Source organism: Mesoplodon bidens, assembly GCF_964165515.1.
Source record: "Mesoplodon bidens genome assembly, chromosome: 2".
In the NCBI taxonomy this organism is placed as follows: domain Eukaryota; kingdom Metazoa; phylum Chordata; class Mammalia; order Artiodactyla; family Ziphiidae; genus Mesoplodon; species Mesoplodon bidens.
Genome location: NC_138177.1, coordinates 120,979,383 through 120,998,299, shown reverse-complemented (window position 1 = coordinate 120,998,299; position 18,917 = coordinate 120,979,383). Strand labels below are relative to the sequence as shown.

Below are 18,917 nucleotides of genomic sequence, written 5' to 3'. Positions count from 1 at the left end.
ACTAATATTTGTTGACTGAACAAATAAAAGAAAGTACAACTAGATATGGGTGTCACTTCCCTTACTCTCCTTGGTATAATTAGAGCTTCCTGTATCTTAGAATTTATACCTTTCATCAGTTCTAGAAAATTCTCAGCCAATACCTTTCAAATATGTTATTTTAGGCCCTTCTCAATCTATTCTCTCTCTCTCTTAACCACACAATCATATTTTGTCCTCTTGTCACATTCTGCTGTATTCTGAGTAATTATTTCAGAGGTTCATCTTTCAGTTCATTAATTCTCTATTTTACTATTTAACTTATCAATTTAATTTCTAATCTAACAATATACTGATTTGTTTTGAAAAGTTCTATTTGGTTCATCTTCATGTATGCCTGGATATTTTTGATGATTTCTTTTTTTTTAATTGTATTTTTAATTCTTAAACATTTTATACATGATTATCTCATGTTCTGTATCAATCCATATCTGAATTCTTGGAGGCCTCAATCTGATATTTATGGTTTCTTTTGTTTCTTTATTTTATATAAATTTATTTATCTTATATATATTTTTTGGCTGCGTTGGGTCTTCATTGCTGTGCACGGGCTTTCTCTAGTTGTGGTGAGCAGGGACTACTCTTCGTTGTGGTGCACGGGCTTCTCATTGCAGTGGCTTCTCTTGTTGCAGAGCATGGGCTCTAGGTGCACAGGCTTCAGTAGTTGTGGCTTGTGGGCTCTAGAGCACAGGCTTACTAGTTGTGGCGCATGGGCTTATTTGCTCCGCGGCATGTGGGATCTTCCCAAACCAAGGCTCGAACCCGTGTCGTGGATTCTTAACCACTGCACCACTAGGGAAGCTCTCTTTTGTTTCTTGCAAAAGACCATTTCCTTGCATGTTTGGTAATCTTTGATTGTAACTCATACTTTGTTCATTTTAATCTGTGGAAACCTGGTGATCTGAATTGAAGGTGCTTTCATCTAGAGGGGATTTATATTTGTTTTTGTTGGCAACCAAAGGGTACTACCAAACTGGGGTCGCTTTATACGTTTTCCAGGATCCCAGACCTACTCCAGGAGTTTCAGGTCTGACCCTCTACTCTTCTGCTGGCTCTGAGTGTCCTGATTGTAGCCCTGGTATGGTCCGCCCATAATTTCATATGTGCTTCCTGCTCGGTTCCCCACAGTTTAGCTTGTGGGTTTAAAATGGTTTTCCTAGGGCCTCCCTGGTGGCGCAGTGGTTGAGAGTCCGCCTGCCGATGCAGGGGATACGGGTTCGTGCCCCGGTCTGGGAGGATCCCATATGCCGCAGAGCGGCTGGGCCCGTGAGCCATGGCCTCTGGGCCTGCGCGTCCGGAGCCTGTGCTCCGCAACGGGAGAGGCCACAACAGTGAGAGGCCCGCATACCGCAAAAAGAAAAAAAAAAAATAATAATAATAATAAATAAAATAAAATAAAATAAAATGGTTTTCCTTTTGGGGAGCTTTCCTTTACTTCTGGTAAGCTCATCAAAAAAAATACATTACAGGGCCTCCCTGGTGGCGCAGTGGTTGAGAGTCCGCCTGCCGATGCAGGGGATACGGGTTCGTGCCCCGGTCTGGGAGGATCCCATATGCCGCGGAGCGGCTGGGCCCGTGAGCCGTGGCCGCTGGGCCTGCGCGTCCGGAGCCTGTGCTCCGCAACGGGAGAGGCCACAACAGTGAGAGGCCCGCATACCACAAAAAGAAAAAAAAAAAAAAAAAAAAAAAATACATTACATAAAACAATACAATACTATTTTATGCCATTATTTCATAGCAAGAGGACCCTTCAGATTATTAATTCTTCCATACTGGTGGATGTGAAAATCTCAGCAGTGTTTTCCAATTTATTTTTCTATTGCCTTCTCACTCCTGTCCTAGTGTTTGTTTGTTTGTTTGTTTGTTTGTTTGTTTTTAAAAGTATGTTCCCTGGGCTTCAAGTCCTCTTTCCTCAATAATATTCCTGCATAATAACAAAATAATAGATACCTTTTACTGAACAATTACTATGTGCTAGGCAGCTCTCTAAGTACTTTATATACATTATTTATTAACACTCACAGATTCCTATTATACAGTTGAGGAAACTATGAATTAGAGACACTATGTACTTGCAGAGAATCACACAATTAATATGTGATGATTCTAGAACTGTGCCTTTTTTCAAACTCCAAATACATATTTGTAACCATGGTGTTATATGGCCTCTCCTATATATCTCTTAATTTGTTCTGGTCAGTGAGAATTGTTCACATGCTTAACTTCTAAGATGGCAAAGGAAAGGGGATATTTTGAGCTCCAAGGAGGAAAATGACTTTTAGACAAAAACCTTTCTTGGGAGTTTCAGATTAGAGGACAGCAATTCTTGCGTTCCTCTACCAGACTGACCCACCTCTTCACGGGCAGCTGCACAGGAGGAGCAGATAAGGAATAATACCTGGAAAGACGTGAACAATTGTCTAGAAACTTATTTAGGATAACGAGCAGGATAATAACAATACCCCAAGACATGCTCAGTGTTTGCTGTATTCCAGGGACTGTTCTAAGATCTTTATATTCATTGTCTCATTTTACACTCACAGTCTTGTGAGATGGAGATACCATTACTGTGCTGATGTTATGGATAAGGAAACTGAGGCTTATAATCATTAAAATTTTCCAAAGTCTCCCAGTTACATTATGGAGCTGGGATTGGAACCCAAGCTAGCTACAGATTTTGCAGATTCTGCTGGTTTCTAATGCTGACATGTTTAAAGCTCTTCTTCTTTGAGTGACAAAAATAGGAAATTGTTATTTTTGGTATCTGTGACCATAAAATCTCATTGTCAATCTAAATGGTGTTGTAGCAGAAATAATTATTTTGAATAGAAACCTCTCAAACGTTCATATATTGGCCCATACATTTACTAGAAGACTGAGAAGAAGCTGCCATAAATGCTATACTGTTCGTTAGGAGAGACTTTAATTCCTTTTTTAGTGTTTGCATTTTACCTGTACTGCTTTTGGCAGGATTGAGTTAAAAATTAGAGCTCAACCTTGAAATAAAGTAACTCTCCATCCAATGTGTAATTCAGAATACTTGCCTCTAGAGGGTGATGCCTCATTATGGAGTACTGGCCAATTATTAAAATATGTGACAGTACGTGGATTAAAAGTTCTAAGTTGAAAGAGGAAAACAGATCAATCACACTTCTGTAACAATGCAGACCTGGCCTTTGATCTGATAGAAAAGTTAAAGGACTCAAAGAAATCGTCTGAAATATTTTTCATTAACTTAAAAGGGATTCTTTTCACCTCCTTCTTAATACCCATGAGGCATGAGACCAAAGGCTGGTAGAGAAAAACAGTAGAACTTTCTGATAGCACTTTTTTTTCCAAGATAAAGAAGAAATAATAGAGACAATATATGCAAAATTAAATAATTGTTCTCAATTTAACAACTTTTGGAGGGGAATAATTAAACTCACTGCAAGGAAAATGCTTTCTGGTGATTGATAATGAGGACTGAAAAGAAAAAGATTATTTTGATATTTGGTGATTTTAAGAGGGTGATACCTACCATAAGCTATAATCCCAATCACACCAAAGGTGAAGAGCCAGAAGAGGAAGCCAGCCGTGAACCTCAGGAGTATCACAAACATCCAACTGAGGAGCATGGCGATAGTCAGGCCACTGGAGGAAAAAATGCACAACAAACACAGGGGGCCAGTGTGCTAAACATGGCAGAATGAGCACAGCAAGACAACACTTTTTCTATTCAAAAAGATTCTTGATTATTTTACCTGGCTATAGAAACATTTATAATGTTAAAAAGTATAAATAATTTTTGCTGTTAAGATTTTCACGTGAAAGAGTAGGACCATCAAGGACTTTACACATGAATCAATTTTGTGCCTAGGTAAACTGAAGTTCAGAATCAATAGTTGTTCCAGGAAAAACCACAGTTCCTTATCTGCCACAGTCCCTATCTGCCACAGTCCTATTTTTTTCCTTCACACTTACCCACCAATGTAATATTATGTAATATTATAATTACCTATGTTATGTAATATAACACTCTAGCAGTAAGGGAACAAACTTAGGGCAGAAAGACAAGCAAAATAACTGCCCCACACAGTTCTTGAATCCATGATTTTGCAGTCATTATCATTCTGGTCTAATTATCTCTAATCGTTTGTGATGTCTAACCTCACTAGACATTTATTTTGGGTCCCCAGTGATCTGTGGGCCATTATTTGGAGCCGTGATAAGGCTTCTGTGTCTCCTGGGCCACGCAACTTTATCAACCAATCAGCAGCATGTATATTTCCCTTCTGTTTCAATTTCTTCCTGGGGTTTGATTGAGCTACTAGAGGTACTTCTTACCCCCCTGCCCCCCATATATCCAAGTTAAAGTCATATTGGATTCTTCTAGGTAATTTCATCAAAGAGAACACACTAAGATTGGAAATTTGGCTGATGCTTCTATTAAGAACTGACACCACTTGTGATATCTGCAAGTTTCCAAACAGACAGAGCTTGGCACATTGATTGAGTTTATTGTCTTCAAATATTATCTTTAAAAAGAAAATATTAATAATACTGTCACTGGATAGATGACAGCATGTATCAGAGCACCTCCTCAGCTTGCAGTCTTGCAGAGCCTATGCTTTTAACTTCAGAAGCCATTCCTACATTTTCCTTTATGTTTCAGAAATGCAAATCTTATGTCTGAAAATTTAAAATCTCCTCTTCCCTTCAAATGTCTTTTTCAGCTTCTCTTAAGTACAGTGACTTTGATGATGATGATAACACACATTATGTGGAAGGGCTGTGTTAAAAAATAAGAATGATCCTTTGGAGGTCAAGAAGAGGACAAATGAGTACCAGAGAAATAACACTGCATCCACTGTAACGTGTGATGAAAAGCAAACATACCACAGATATGGCCCTGCGTGACTTGAAGTATATGTTTATAAGAGGACTTTTACTAGTGATTTAATAAAATTAAATTTACATTCTTATAACTTTCTGCTATCACTGGGCAGATTTCCAAATATCTTTGCCTCATCTTCACTCTGTCTGAAAAAGAAAGTGGCAGGAACTGAAATCCAAGTCAACCTTTTATTCATGACTATGAATGGGGAATTTGAAGAAAGAAATTCTACAAAGATAAAATGAGAATGGGGCTGGAGAAGAAACACCTAAGCTTTCACTTACATGAGAATCCAATACCACGTTGTTGCATAGTCTTCAAACACTTTCACTCCAATTGCCCTTGCATCAAGGACTTTATTGATACCACTGAATTCAAAGAAGGAAAAAAAAATCAATTATTTTTTGACTACCGCTAAACAGAAATGTTCTTGTTATAATAAAAGGGATTTGGAAGCTGCAGTTCTAAGCATATTTTTAGAAACCATTTATCACTAGTGACTCTTTTCCTAGCCACAACAATACATGAGGTGTCACTTCGGTAAGCCTGCAAAGGTAGCCAGATACAGCTGCACACAGAGGGAACGTGGCTTCCAAGAGCGATAAATAGACCCCTCTCCAACATATGCAACACACCCTCAGTGTTGCAGAAGCCTCACTATAAGACATGAATTTAGATGGTAAGATCAGCTTTTAACTTATAAAATCCATAGAGCCAATATAAAATCCATAGAGCCAAGAATGAATACGATATTTAATTCCCCTTCTTAATCTTCTGACAGCTCTGTAGCAGGAAGGCACAAAGAGGCACATACAGAAAAGTGCACCAATCGTTAGCATCCAGTCTGATGAATTATCAAAGTGAACATACTTAGTAACTACAGCACAGTCATTCTTTTCCCCCATGTGCCCCAATTACAACACCTCCCCCCCTTCCCCTAAGGTTAACCATAATCCTGACTTTTGTGATAATAATTTCCTAGTTTTCTTTTTAGTTGTACCATTTATATATACATCATAGGGTAATTTAATTTAGTTGTGCTTACTTTAAAATTTTGCATCAATGGAATTGTACTATTACTTTATGATTTCTTTCACATAGCTTTATATTTGTGAAATTCATCCATGTTGCTATCATATTCTAAACACACAGGAACTGCACTATTCTACTCGGACTGCTAAAATCTTTTGAGAAAGAACAAAAAATTTTTTACAATGCCTTTATTTTTTACTTTAGATTCAACAACTAAGCTATGAAATGGTACTCTGTGTGTTTATATTTGTGCACATACAAGTCTGTGTGCACCCAGGGAATTGTATTTCCCAATAACGTGGAACACCATGATGCATACAGCCAAGGGAAACAGAAAATTTACTTCACTGTAGTTAGTCCATAGAAAATCGACACAGTACTGATAGAGCAGCATCATGGTTGTTTCACCTTTCTTAAGGCCCCCTTCCCTTTAAAATATCTAGCAGTTTTATTACTTCAGTCATTTTTTTAAAATGGTGCTTTAAAAAAGCATGGGTTTTAAAAATTATGTTTATTCAAAAGTAAATTATACTAAGGTCTTGCGATCTGTTTCCTGATGTCTCATTTCTATACCTGTTGATAATGAAAGACTTAACCATTTTGAAAAACATAATTGTTCTTTCAAATTCATTCTGCTTTCTCTTTTACTTGGCTTTCTTAATGAACACATACCGAGTTCTCTAATCCACAGTGACATGGATATTTCAGAATAATACATAATTCTTCCTGCATAACCCTTAACCTAATGGAAGTTTTAGTTTGGGGACAATAATGGGATGCATCACAATTGAAAATGGGAGTGTAAACAACATACTTTGCAGCTGCCCTGAGTTCTACAGCATTTCTTGTCTTTCCACTTCCATCTTCAAACACTGTCTTATTTCCTACTGTTAAAGTGCCATTTTTAGTAGAAAAGTCAGGGAAACATCTCTGGAGATCTGTAAAAATAAATTAAAATTATGATAATCACTTTCTTCCTTCATGATGTCCTCCCTTTCTTAAGCCTTCTGTTATTTATAATCAAATTCTTACTAGACAATGTATAAATTGCTGAATATAGATAACTGCCCATTACTTGATAATCAGATTTTCTGATGATTCTAAGACTGACATGGAAAGTAAATACGATCATAATCTGAAGCTACATTTAAACTTGCTGATTATTTTATACATGGTATATTCATCAAGTAGCCATAAGAAGGACACACAGCACAGGTTTTATAAGAGTAATACTGATAACCTCTCTCTCATGGTAAACACATTTTAATAAAAAGGCTATATTTACTTGAATGACTGGATGAATTTATTTTGTTATTTTACAAAATTCTTAGATACTCCTTGAGTGAAACCTTGAAAACCAGAGTTTAGTGAACACTTCCTTGAGAAATAAGAATCAGCGCAAATTTTAGGTTACTAAGACAATTGAATTTTTATTTTCAAAGTCTGAATAATTTTTCTCTCTTCCAGCTCATTTACAAGTTTTTTTTAAGTGGGGCTGGAAATGGGAATTCTAAAGCTATCAAAAATGGCCCCCATGGGCTTCCCTGGTGGCGCAGTGGTTGAGAGTCCGCCTGCCGATGCAGGGGACACGGGTTCGTGCCCCGGTCTGGGAAGATCCCACATGCCGCGGAGCAGCTGGGCCCGTGAGCCATGGCTGTTGAGCCTGTGCGTCCGGAGCCTGTGCTCCGCAACGGGAGAGGCCACAACAGTGAGAGGCCCATGTAACGCAAAAAAAAAAAAAAAAAAAAATGGCCCCCACTTTGAAAACTCGCATTTCTGAGAAGAGTTAATTTACCATTCAATCTTCTATGTGCTTATTTTTAATTATACTGAATCCTTGCCTCTTTACAAATCTTTATTACTAAAAATGTTTTAAAACCCCAATTTTAAATGAAGAGGGAAGAGCAATCAGAAATGGATAATTTTTATATTTTTTCTTAGAAGAAGTATCACAGACTTGCATGGGTTCGTATGGAGTATAAACCTGAAAATATGAAAGCAGCTGATATAGAGAAAGAAGAAATATGTCCTTGTAAAGCTTTTCCTGACTTTCCTCTTTTAAAATGGTCTGATCTACCCACCTTCACCTTCCGTAGCATTTATAATCAGGGTGACTGCTTCAGTGCCCTCTCTCTCTCCTGCTCTTCCCTGGCAAATCTGACATAGTAGCCTCTACCAGATGCTTCCATTCCCTCTCAATCCGACTGTATTTCTGTCTCCACCTCTCCATGCAAATTAGCCTCCCAGTGATCCCAGTGACCTCCTAGTTGCCAAAACCGCCAAATCTTTTTTAGTCTTCATCCTGCTTGAACCCATTACCTAGCACAGTGCTTGGTACATAGTGGAACTCAGTAAGTATCTACTGTTGAATGAATTAACTTTCTGTTGAATGAGTCTTTGACATGCGAGACAACACCTGCCTTTTAAAACAGGCCCAGGTTCTCTCCTGCCTTCCCTTCTTCCTTTCTGTGTACTCTTTCTCTTTCTGCTCCTTCAACATGACTGTTCCCACATACAGAACCCCCGAAACTTGTTCTACATATTATATCTGGAAAATAACTCATCTAGTCTGTTAGCTTTAATTACTAAATATGCTCATTATATGTTTGGAAAGTAGTGAAAATTTTATGAAAGAAGATACAAAACTGTACATAGTTTTACCACCCACAGTGAACTATATTAAAATTTTGGTGCATTTCCTCCAGTCTTTCTTCTATAAGAAATTTTTTTTTGAGTTATAATTATACAGTACATGAGAGGTTGTCCCTTGTTACTTTCTTATAATATTACTTATTTCCATTTATAAAAACTTTAATGAGTGAATTTTATTAGCTGCATACTATTGTTTCAAGTACTATACTTAATCATCTATTGGGGGAATACAAGTGATTTCAATATTTATCTTAACGTTTCCTTCACTAGACTGTGAAGGACTGTGTCTTATTCATTTTTGTATCCCCAACGTACATTTCATATTGTGTGATTTAACCAAACTGTACTTATAAGGGCAGGACTATATGTTATACTTTTATACTTATTACATCTTCAGTGACTAATGATTCATTTTTACCATTTTGCATAAAAATTTGTAATATTCTTCTTGACTACAGACACCTGTTGCCCAGGACTTCCTGGTTAAATGCAGTTGCTTGCCAGGCCTACATCTTTGCTGCAGGGTTTTAATGATCCAGAGAAGAGTGATGGGAGCATGTAAGACATTATGTTCGATGGTAGCTACTTCAATGGTACCTGACTTTCTACTCAAACTGATGACTGCTGTCTTTCTTCCATTTTAAAAGAAATATGTACTCACTGTGGAAAAACAGAGATATAGAAAAAAGAAGAAAGAAGAGAGAAAATGGCCATAGTTTTGCCACCTCCAAAACAATCACTTAATATTTTGGCATATTTCTTTCCAATCTTTTTCTTTGAATAGTTTTTTTTGGTTGTTGTTTATTTTAATTTATACAGGCTTGTCATAATGCATATAGTATTTTTCATTTTATGTAACATTGTAACATATACACAATACTTATATGTAAAAATTATAAATATTTCATTTAATGAATATATCATAATTTATTTAAGCATTTCCTTGCTCTTGGATATTAGAGTATTTCCTTTTAATTTTCTTTGTCTTTTCCTTTTTTGGGGGGTGCTTTTTGGAATAACACTGTGATGGACATCTTTATGTAAATTTTTTTCTCTGTTCTTAGAATTATAGCCTTAAGAAAGGAAAATGAGTGATTATTTCATTTTCTTCTAAACAGTTAAATAAAGTTTATAGGGGCTTCCCTGGTAGCGCAGTGGTTGAGAGTCTGCCTGCCGTTGCAGGGGACATGGGTTCGTGCCCCTGTCCGGGAAGATCCCACATGACGCGGAATGGCTGGGCCCGTGAGCCATGGCCACTGAGCCTGCGCGTCTGGAGCCTGTGCTCCGCAACGGGAGAGGCCACAACAGTGAGAGGCCCGCGTACCGCAAAAAAAAATAAAGTTTATAAATTTTAAAGAAATAAAATGTTGATGTATTCAGGAGACATATAAATATTTCAACTTTCAAATTATAAATACAAGTATATAGCCCACCCTCACTCCCCAGGTAATTTCTCAACAAACTTTTTGGCTGAATTCAGGGGTGGATGTGTTAGACTATGTCTGTGCTTATGTGTGTTCATAGAGCACCAAAGAATCAATCTAAATGGGCTTCTAAAAATCAGTTTTCAAACTTTTTTGTGTGTGTTTAAGCAGCCAAACCTAAAACCACATCAAGCTCCAGTGGAACATCCCCAGCTGGAGCCAGAAGAATGGGCTTTATTCTTCCTAATTAACTCTGGGACCGTGGGCCAGCCATAGGACCATTCCCGGCCTCAGTTTTGTCAACTGTGAAATAAGGGAATTGATTAAATAACTTCCTGGTAGATTCTGTGTTTCTAAGGTAAAATAATAGCCACTTACAAGGTTTGCTTGGAAAAATCGCTGTTGGACAATCATCATCCAGTAAAACTTGTGTGAGAGTCTAAAATTGAAGGAAGAGTATGTTAACATTTTAAAGATGATGTGATGACAAGTTTTACTCTTGATATAAAAATTTTGTCCTTTAAAAATTCAATTCCCTAATAATCTCCTTATCCCAAATTACACCCCTAATAAGAGTAATTGTAAGATTATAACACACACATACTTGTTTGACAAACACTCTTAAATATCCTAACTGTAATTCAATTGAATCAACAATAATAAAGTCAGACCTGCTGAAACCAAGGTATGTCTTTGAAGGTGTGTATCTTTGTCTTAGTTATATCCTTAGTCTCTAATCCTTTAATTTTTTTTCTAAAAAAATGGCATCTTCTCTAATTTAGAAGCCATTACTACTAATTAACACAATAAGGCTTTAGAAATCCCTTATAAATCTTAAATCTAGGTAGTGTTTGGGGACTTTTTAAATGAGTAATTATCAAACCAGGTTTGGAAGTAAAATTCTTATTACTAAGTAGCCATGGAGCTTTATCACCACATTAATGAAATGGTGACTGCAAATGACATTTAGCTCTTAGCTCTAGACAGCAAAAAATCCAAATAGAGAATTTGCTGGTGTCAGGGAATAGTTGATGCTAACTTACCAGACCTAAGAGTCTTGTATAACACCCCAAGTCTACAAAATGATATGGTATAAATTGTGTGTGTGTTTGTATGTACATGTGCATTTGTGTTTTAATGAAATGGTACCATTAGTAATCACTTCCAAGAAGATTTTGGAGATTGATCCGTTACAAATGCTCATGTTACACTTGCGATTGAAACAAGGTAAATTCTTTCTAGTTTTAAGCTTAAACACACATACCTTCGCAGGCTTAAGAAAAGCAGACTTGCAGAACTGGCTGTAGTATGTCCAGTAGTTTCTGTCTTTTCTGTACATAAATTGTATTTCCATGTAGGTTAAAAATCTTTCTGGGCACTTGGAGACACAGATCTGTGAAATAAAGAAACACAATGGTGGGAATTGAATTGAGTTGAACAAACCAAGGAATTATCTACAAGGTTAAACTTCTAAATTACCCAAGACTATAAAAAAGCAAAGTACCATTTTCCATCTAAGAAACTTAAATCAATTCTCTAAACTTACTGTAAAAAATAAAATTTCATGTACTAGTATTCAACGTCTACTCCTTTCCCTTCGATGTTGATGTTCTGTTAAAACAATAAGATGCTGTACAATGACAAGCTTACTTTTACCTTCTGATTTGACATAATTGTAGATCTACATGCAGCTGTGAAAAATAATAGATTCCACATACCTTTCACCCAGTTTTGGCCAATAGTAATAACTTGCATAACTATAGTACAATATCACAATCAGGAAACTGATATTGTTACAATCCACTAACCTTATTCAGTTTCCACCAGTTTTACATGCATTCATTTGTGTGTATGTGTGTGCAGTTCTATACAATTTTATAATCTGTAGATTTGTGTGACATCTTCCTTAGGACAGTGATGAACTTTTAATGAAATATTTTTTTATGATTTTCTGAATTAGTAGATAAAAGCTTAATGCAAGATTAATTTCACCTGTGTAGTTTATACATTTTCAGGGGTAGAATCTTGTTTTCTTTCCTTTATGTGAATACAATGGTAATTTAAAACACTCCAAACATTGATAACTTATGCCACTAATAACTATCAGTGCCAATGAATTCTCAGAACATAATTGGAGGTTTTATTACCATAAGAAACTAACAAAATTAGGGCTATTTGTGGCAATCAATCATTATTATTGTCTTTCAGCAGCACCAGTCAAACATGGGCAGAGAGGTCACTGATGCAATTACCTTACATTAATTAACTTTGGGGGCCTATTAATGCCAAACCGGATGGCCGTGCTAGTCCACAGAGCCACCATGGAGTGACTGCAGTCCAATTAGTAACTCCACAGAGAGAAAGCAGAATCAGGGAAGATGCACTCTGTTGGTTTTGCTTTTGTTTGTAATAAAAAAAACAAAGATCATAGGAAGCCATGAGAGTTGTAGTGAATCCTTGAACATTCCCTTCCTCCACCTTCAGTTCCTCCTTAGAAAAGGCTTCTCAGCTCTGACTTGCTCCATCTCCCTACCGTACTTTGGTAACTATTCTCACTGACCAGATTCTAGCTCAACCCCCACTGGTAGTTAGGTAAAAACACGGCTGCTGAGGTGACATCTCTTTCCCCTTTTTTGGGTTATGTCTCTGCTATACGAGGACAATTGGTATCAACCCCACAGCTAAGGTAGTAGGTAGATAGCTAAATGGGTACCTCAAAAATCTCACAGTTAATATTGTTTTATAGCAGCAGCAGTCCAATTTCTTTTAGAAGTTTTGACAAGGTAAACAACCCATCTCCACATTCATACCTCCAGATGCATTTTCTCTTTCTCAGTCTCTCCTACACACATATACACATACACACACAAGCACATACACACATTCATACACCTCTAGAGGAAATATTGAAAGTCTCACAGGTATCTTTCTATGAAAACTGAAGAACTGTTTAGGGACATTCACAGCAACCAACCAACATGCTCACATTTTTTGGAAGAAGACTGAGGTCATTGTCAATGTGAACATCAAAAGTTTACTCTGATGGGAGCTAAGCTGAAAAAACCATTAACATATTAGGAGCTACCTCACAGACATTTAGATGTTGATGTAAGTAAATGTGGCAATTTACTTACATGACTCTGAAAGATAACTGAACTAACCCCTTGTTGGATACATTTAAATGGATTTATAAAAGTGAATACTGAATATACTAATGTTTTCATAGGCTTTCAATGATGGTAGGAGCTACTGAGTTGAGGCTATGATGATTTCTGTATTTATAAATACACACACATACAATGTATACTACACATATAAAAGTGCGGTGTATGTAACATATAAAAGAAAGTAATTTAAGTGGTAAAAAATGTTTTGATAAGGAGAATCACATCAAATTTCATTCCAGACAAAAATAAGCTGTTAAAAAACAATATAGCAAATGTTCTTTACTCTCTCTCAATCAGACAAATTTGTTCACTTCAAATAGGGTGCTGATTAGTAGCAATCAACATATAATTAGCCAAAAATGAAGGTCACATTGAGGTTGGGTATCCTAATTGATCAAGGTCTGTCCTTTAAATGCTTACGACACATGTCTGGACCATGCTGCATTAACAAAAAACATCATGCGTAAAACTATGGCTTGGATCAGTAGACACACTACTGCCTGGCAGACTGAAAGCAATCCTGCATTATTGGCAGCTAATATATATTCTGACTCAGTTCTGATTCTTTGTATAACCACAAAGGGGCATTCTGAATATAGTTCTTCATCATTATTTTTACTTCTTCCATTCCTATAGGGTTAACATTCTAATATAAATTAGGATTTGGTGAGTGGAAGAGAGAGTTACACTGAAGGTTAAAACACTACAATTTGCAATGAAGAAAGGATAATCTAGTAAATCTAGTAATTTATGTAATCCAGTAATTTATGAAATGTAATAAAAAGCATAATGTGCAAGGATTTTTTGTTTCATCATGGGAATGATGTATTTGTATAGTGTAGTGGAAATTTTTCTAGACTGGGAATAGGAAGATATTCTCTCATTCATTCATTTACTCATTCAAATATTTATTTATCACCTGCTCTGAGCCTGCTCTAGGCACTGGGGACACAGTAGTGAACAAAACAGATAAAATTCCCTACTTTCTAGTAGGGGAGATGGTTAACAACAAATAACCAAAATTGTTTGCTATGAGATGGTAGCAGGTGTTATGGAGAAAAATAAGGCTAGAAAGAAGGCCAGAGGATGAAAGGTACCAGGGTGGGATTCTAATTTTAAATAAGTAGTTAAGGGAGGCCTCAACAAAAGGTAATATTTGAGGAAGACTTGAGGAAGACTTGAAGAAGACTAGTGATCTAGTCATCAGGAGAAAGAGCAGACTAGGCAAGGAGATCAGCAAAGTCTAGGGCTATGAAGTCGGCACTTTCCTGGATCCTTTGAAGACAACAGATGGTCAGTATGACCTGAGTGTAGTGAGCAGAGGGAGAGCCATAACATATGTGGTCAGAGTCGGGCAGACAGTGAAGGACTTTGTAGGCCATTGTTAGGACTTTGGCTTTTAATATAAGTAACTTGGGAAGCTATTGAGGGGAGGGGGCTTGAGCAAAGGAGGGACATAATGTGACTTACATTTAACAGGATCACACTGGCTGCTGGGTGGAAAAGAGAGTCTAAGGGGCTGGAGACAGGGGCAAGAAGAGACCAGTCAGGAGGTCATGGAACTAATCTAGCTGGTTCCTTGAAAAAAGGAGGAGATGGTGAAAAAAGGAGGAGTTTGGTCCTGGGTATATTTTGAATGGAGACCAGAGGAATTAGCTCACAGCTCAAACATGAGTGTGACAGAAAAGAGGGATCAAGGATGATTCGATGGTATTTACAGCTGTAATAGGAAAGACCGATGGGGGGTGGGGAACAATTTTAAGGATAAAGTCAGAGACTAGGAATTGAGTTTGGACATGCTAAATTTGAGATGCTAACTAAATATCCCTGTAGAGACATGGCATAGGTGGTTGGATAGAAAGATCTGGAGTTCTGGGAGCAGACTGATCTGGATAGATAAATTAGGAAGTGCAGCATATAGATTGTGTTAAAAACACAAGACTAGGTACAATCGTCAAAAGGAGTAAATGTAGGTATTGAAGAGGACTAAGCTTGCTAGAGGAGGAAACTCCAGTGTTTAGAAGATGCTGGAAAGATGAAGAGAAACCATCAAAGAAGACTGATAGGGAGTAGCCAGAGAGTTGGGAGGAAACATAATGTTGTGCCCTAGAGGGCAAGTGAAGAAAGTATATTAAGGAAGAGGGATTGATTAAACAGTGCTCTTAGCTCAAGTAAATACGGATTGAGAATTGACCATTGGTTTAAATAGATGGAGATCAATGGTATCAATATCATTTGGAGAAAATGGAGTAGGAGTAAAAGCCTGAATGAAAATGAGAAGGGAGGATTTAGACACATTGAATATAAACTATTCTTATGAGGAATTTGGCAAAAAAAAGAGGCACAGAGATATGAAGCAGTAACTGGAAGGGGATGTGGGATCAAGGAGAGAATTATTTAAGAGGGAAGAAATAACAGCATGTTTGTCTACCGATGGGGATAACTTAGTAGAGAAGGAAAACGGTAATAAAAGAAAAAACCAGGGCTTCCCTGGTGGCGCAGTGGTTGAGAGTCCACCTGCCGATGCAGGGACGTGGGTTCATGCCCTAATCCGGGAAGATCCCACATGCCATGGAGCAGCTGGGCCCGTGAGCCATGGCCGCTGAGCCTGCACGTCCGGAACCTGTGCTCCGCAATGGGAGAGGCCACAACAGTGAGAGGCCCGCGTACCGCAAAAAAAAAAGAAAAAACCAGAAGATTTCTGGAGTTGTGTGCTGGACTTTGTGAGCGAGGATAAGATCTAATGCATGAGAGGATGGGCTGGCCTTGGGCGCACAGGCTGTTCCTCCACAGTAAGAGCAGGGAAGGCAGAGTAAATACATGAACACAGATGATGACAGGTAGGCAAGTGGAGGTCAGTGTTGTAGCTTGTAAAAGTTGTTTTCTGAATGCTGATACTTTCTCAGTGAAATAGGAAGCTAAGTCAGAGGCTGACATGGAGACTGGGAAGGAGGTCTTGGAGGTTTGAGGTGAGAGGAAAAGGTGTAAAATTGTTTTCTAGCAGAGTAGCTAGTGAATGGGCAAAGTGTCTCCTGTGTGATTTGGGGACAGCATTAAGGGCCCCCTTGAGGTTAGTGGTCCTTAATTTAATGGACTGTTGTGTGTGTTTTCTGCAAGAACACACAGCTGCCTGGGTTGAGGCATGGAGTAGGCAGAAAGCTGCATTTAGCCATGAATGATGTTTTGCCAGGGAAGTACAAGTAAATGAGAAGGGGCAAAAGAACTGAGGGTTTATATAAGGGAGTTATTTTTTTAAATTTTTTAATTTTATTTTATAGTTGATTTACAATGTTGTGTTAGTTTCTGATGTACAGCAAAGTGGAACAAAGAGGTAGCAACTAAGTCAAAATCTTACTAAGTTTTTGAGGTAGTTGTACTGCCAAATTCATGACCTAACCTGAAAAGGCCTTTCACTGTTAATATAATCTTTGAGGTTCTAAACTCGCACAATAGGAAGAAAGTTTCAAAGCCATGCGGCCCCTAAGAGGGTATATTTCCAATGTTCAGCAATGGTGTGGTCTGAGGCTGACAGACAGGAAATAACCTTCCAGGTGGTTGAGCAAAGAATCATAGAATGTGATGGATAAGGAACTTCCTTCAGAGAACATGATCCAGGTCAAATAAAAGACTGTTTTCCAGTGCCATGCACTAAAGACCACTGAAGACCTTTCTAAATGGGAGCTTGTATTCTAATTTTCCTCGCCCTGTTCCCCATTGTACATTTAGTGTCAAGACCTGATGGAGAGACTATCCATAATCCGAGACTATGGGTTAAAGATAGTACCACATGGGATTCTGGGTTGTCTCCCTTGGGAAGAAGGGTGTTCTGGAGGAAAGAGGGATAGACTATGGAAGAAACAATGAAGTTTGTCCCTGTTGTTTCATTTGTTCATGGTACACAAGAGGCTGCTCAGCCCACAATTACATTGCTTTATTCCCTCCTTCTTGCATCTCGGTGTGAACAAACAAAACTAATGAGTCTATGGCATATAGGTAGAAATGCACTGTGTGAGACTACTGATCCAAGGCTTTTAAGAACAGGGGTGCTTTATTCAGCCTCTCTGTCTTCTTCCGGCAACTGGATGCTGCTCCTGCTGAGGACTTAAGGGACAACAGAGCCACCAGATGAAAGGAGCCTGGAAAAGAGTTGCCCATTGACCACAAACACTGCCTTTTACTCTTATATGACCAAAAAGAAACTGTTTTAAGTCACTGAAAAACTGGGGTTTATTAGTTACAGTAGCTGGCTTTATTATTCCTAATACTGATCTTGAGAAAAATATCTCCACTTCTCTGGGCTGCAGTTTATTCATTTATAAAAATAGGTGGTTAGACAAGATAATCACTGAGGTTCCTAGTAATACTAAAATGATTAATCCCTGCTTTTTTTAATTGTATATGAACAAACATGAGCTTATACTTCTGTCTTCCCACCTTCCATAAATTCATCATTAATCACACACACCCAGAACTCAAATGTAGTTTCTCAGTTCTTTCACCCAAGAATGTTCAAAATCGCTGACATCACCAGCGAGGTTTTTTTTTTTTTTTTTTTTTTTTTTTTGCCTTACCTGTCTGGTAGGGCACTGTAGGTTTACCATCACGGAGGGACTGGTACAGCTGAGCAGGTTAAAGTAAAACAAAATGGGCTTGTTCCTAAGAGAACAACATAATATTTTTAGTGACTGTGGAAATATTTCATATCATTTCAGCCCCTGTATACTTTAATATAACATCACATTTAAAAATCTGCTTCATTTTCCCCAGACAGTTGCAAAATATTCTCCAACTCCCCTTTAACCTGCCTAACATTTAAAGCACCTATTGGTCATAGTAAAAAGTTGAAATAATCAAATTGTCCGTCAACAGGGGATTGGTTACATAAAGAATTCCACATCCATAAAGTAGAAGACTATATTGCCATTGAAAATAATGTTGAAAAATGTTTAATGTTTTAGCAGGGAAAAGTGAGGCCCAAAGAGATCACAGGAGAGTTGAAATAAACCAATGGGGTAGAAAGAGGGCAGCACTGAAGCAGCCTGTCATGGGAGAACGTGGAGTCAAGTAAATGGGCTTGCATCTTCCTGGTGGTACCTCATCTGACAAGAGACTGGAGGTGAATCACCAGGGATAAAGCCAAAGGGGTTTGGTGGAGGGCAAGCCAAAGCTGATTTCTCAAATCAAAGAACTAGTCAGTGAGGACTTCCCCAGAGAATTTCCACTTGTGCACCATGAGAGAGCCAGCCTTTGGATGCTTACCCCAAAGACAGAGTTTATGGATAGTCAGTTACATCTTAGCTGCAGTAGCAACAACCATGTGGGACTAGGGCAGTGGCCAGGAAAGCAACAGATACTCTTCCTTCTATCTGTCACAACACAAAGAAAGAGCTAGGACCAGGAGAGAGAGAAGAGAAGGGAAATAGCAGAACAGGGCCTCTCTCCCACTCTAAGTTCCCTTGCAGTGTTCAAACCTGAGCTGAGGAATTGGAAGAAACAAGATTCAAATTTTAAATTGCACTGCACTGAACTTTTTAACAATAGTAAGTATTTAGAAAGCTATGGAAGGAAGCTACCCAAGATGCCAAAACAAGAAGGAAAGAATTTTGAAAGAACATCATTAAAGGCAATAATAGGGGAAAAATAAACCCATTTCATGTTTGTAATCCCACCTAGTTCAGATGGCTCAAGAATCTGGCTATAAATTCATACACAATATGCACAAGGCTA

General features: G+C 37.9%; 1 protein-coding gene across 2 annotated transcripts in view; it reads right to left on the bottom strand.

Moving 5' to 3' along the window:
* SLC44A5 (solute carrier family 44 member 5) overlaps nucleotides 1-18,917 on the bottom strand; it is a gene marked incomplete at its 3' end in the record, with an annotated part of 383,498 nt that overhangs the window by 38,283 nt on the left and 326,298 nt on the right. For both annotated transcript variants that reach the window (XM_081218426.1, XM_081218425.1), the window contains exons 5-10: nucleotides 17,762-17,846; nucleotides 11,288-11,416; nucleotides 10,402-10,462; nucleotides 6,762-6,885; nucleotides 5,200-5,283; nucleotides 3,560-3,672 (exon numbers count right to left, since the gene is read on the bottom strand). In XM_081218426.1, the coding sequence (XP_081074552.1) occupies nucleotides 3,560-3,672; nucleotides 5,200-5,283; nucleotides 6,762-6,885; nucleotides 10,402-10,462; nucleotides 11,288-11,416; nucleotides 17,762-17,846 (596 nt within the window). The remainder of the gene's footprint in view (nucleotides 1-3,559; nucleotides 3,673-5,199; nucleotides 5,284-6,761; nucleotides 6,886-10,401; nucleotides 10,463-11,287; nucleotides 11,417-17,761; nucleotides 17,847-18,917) is intronic.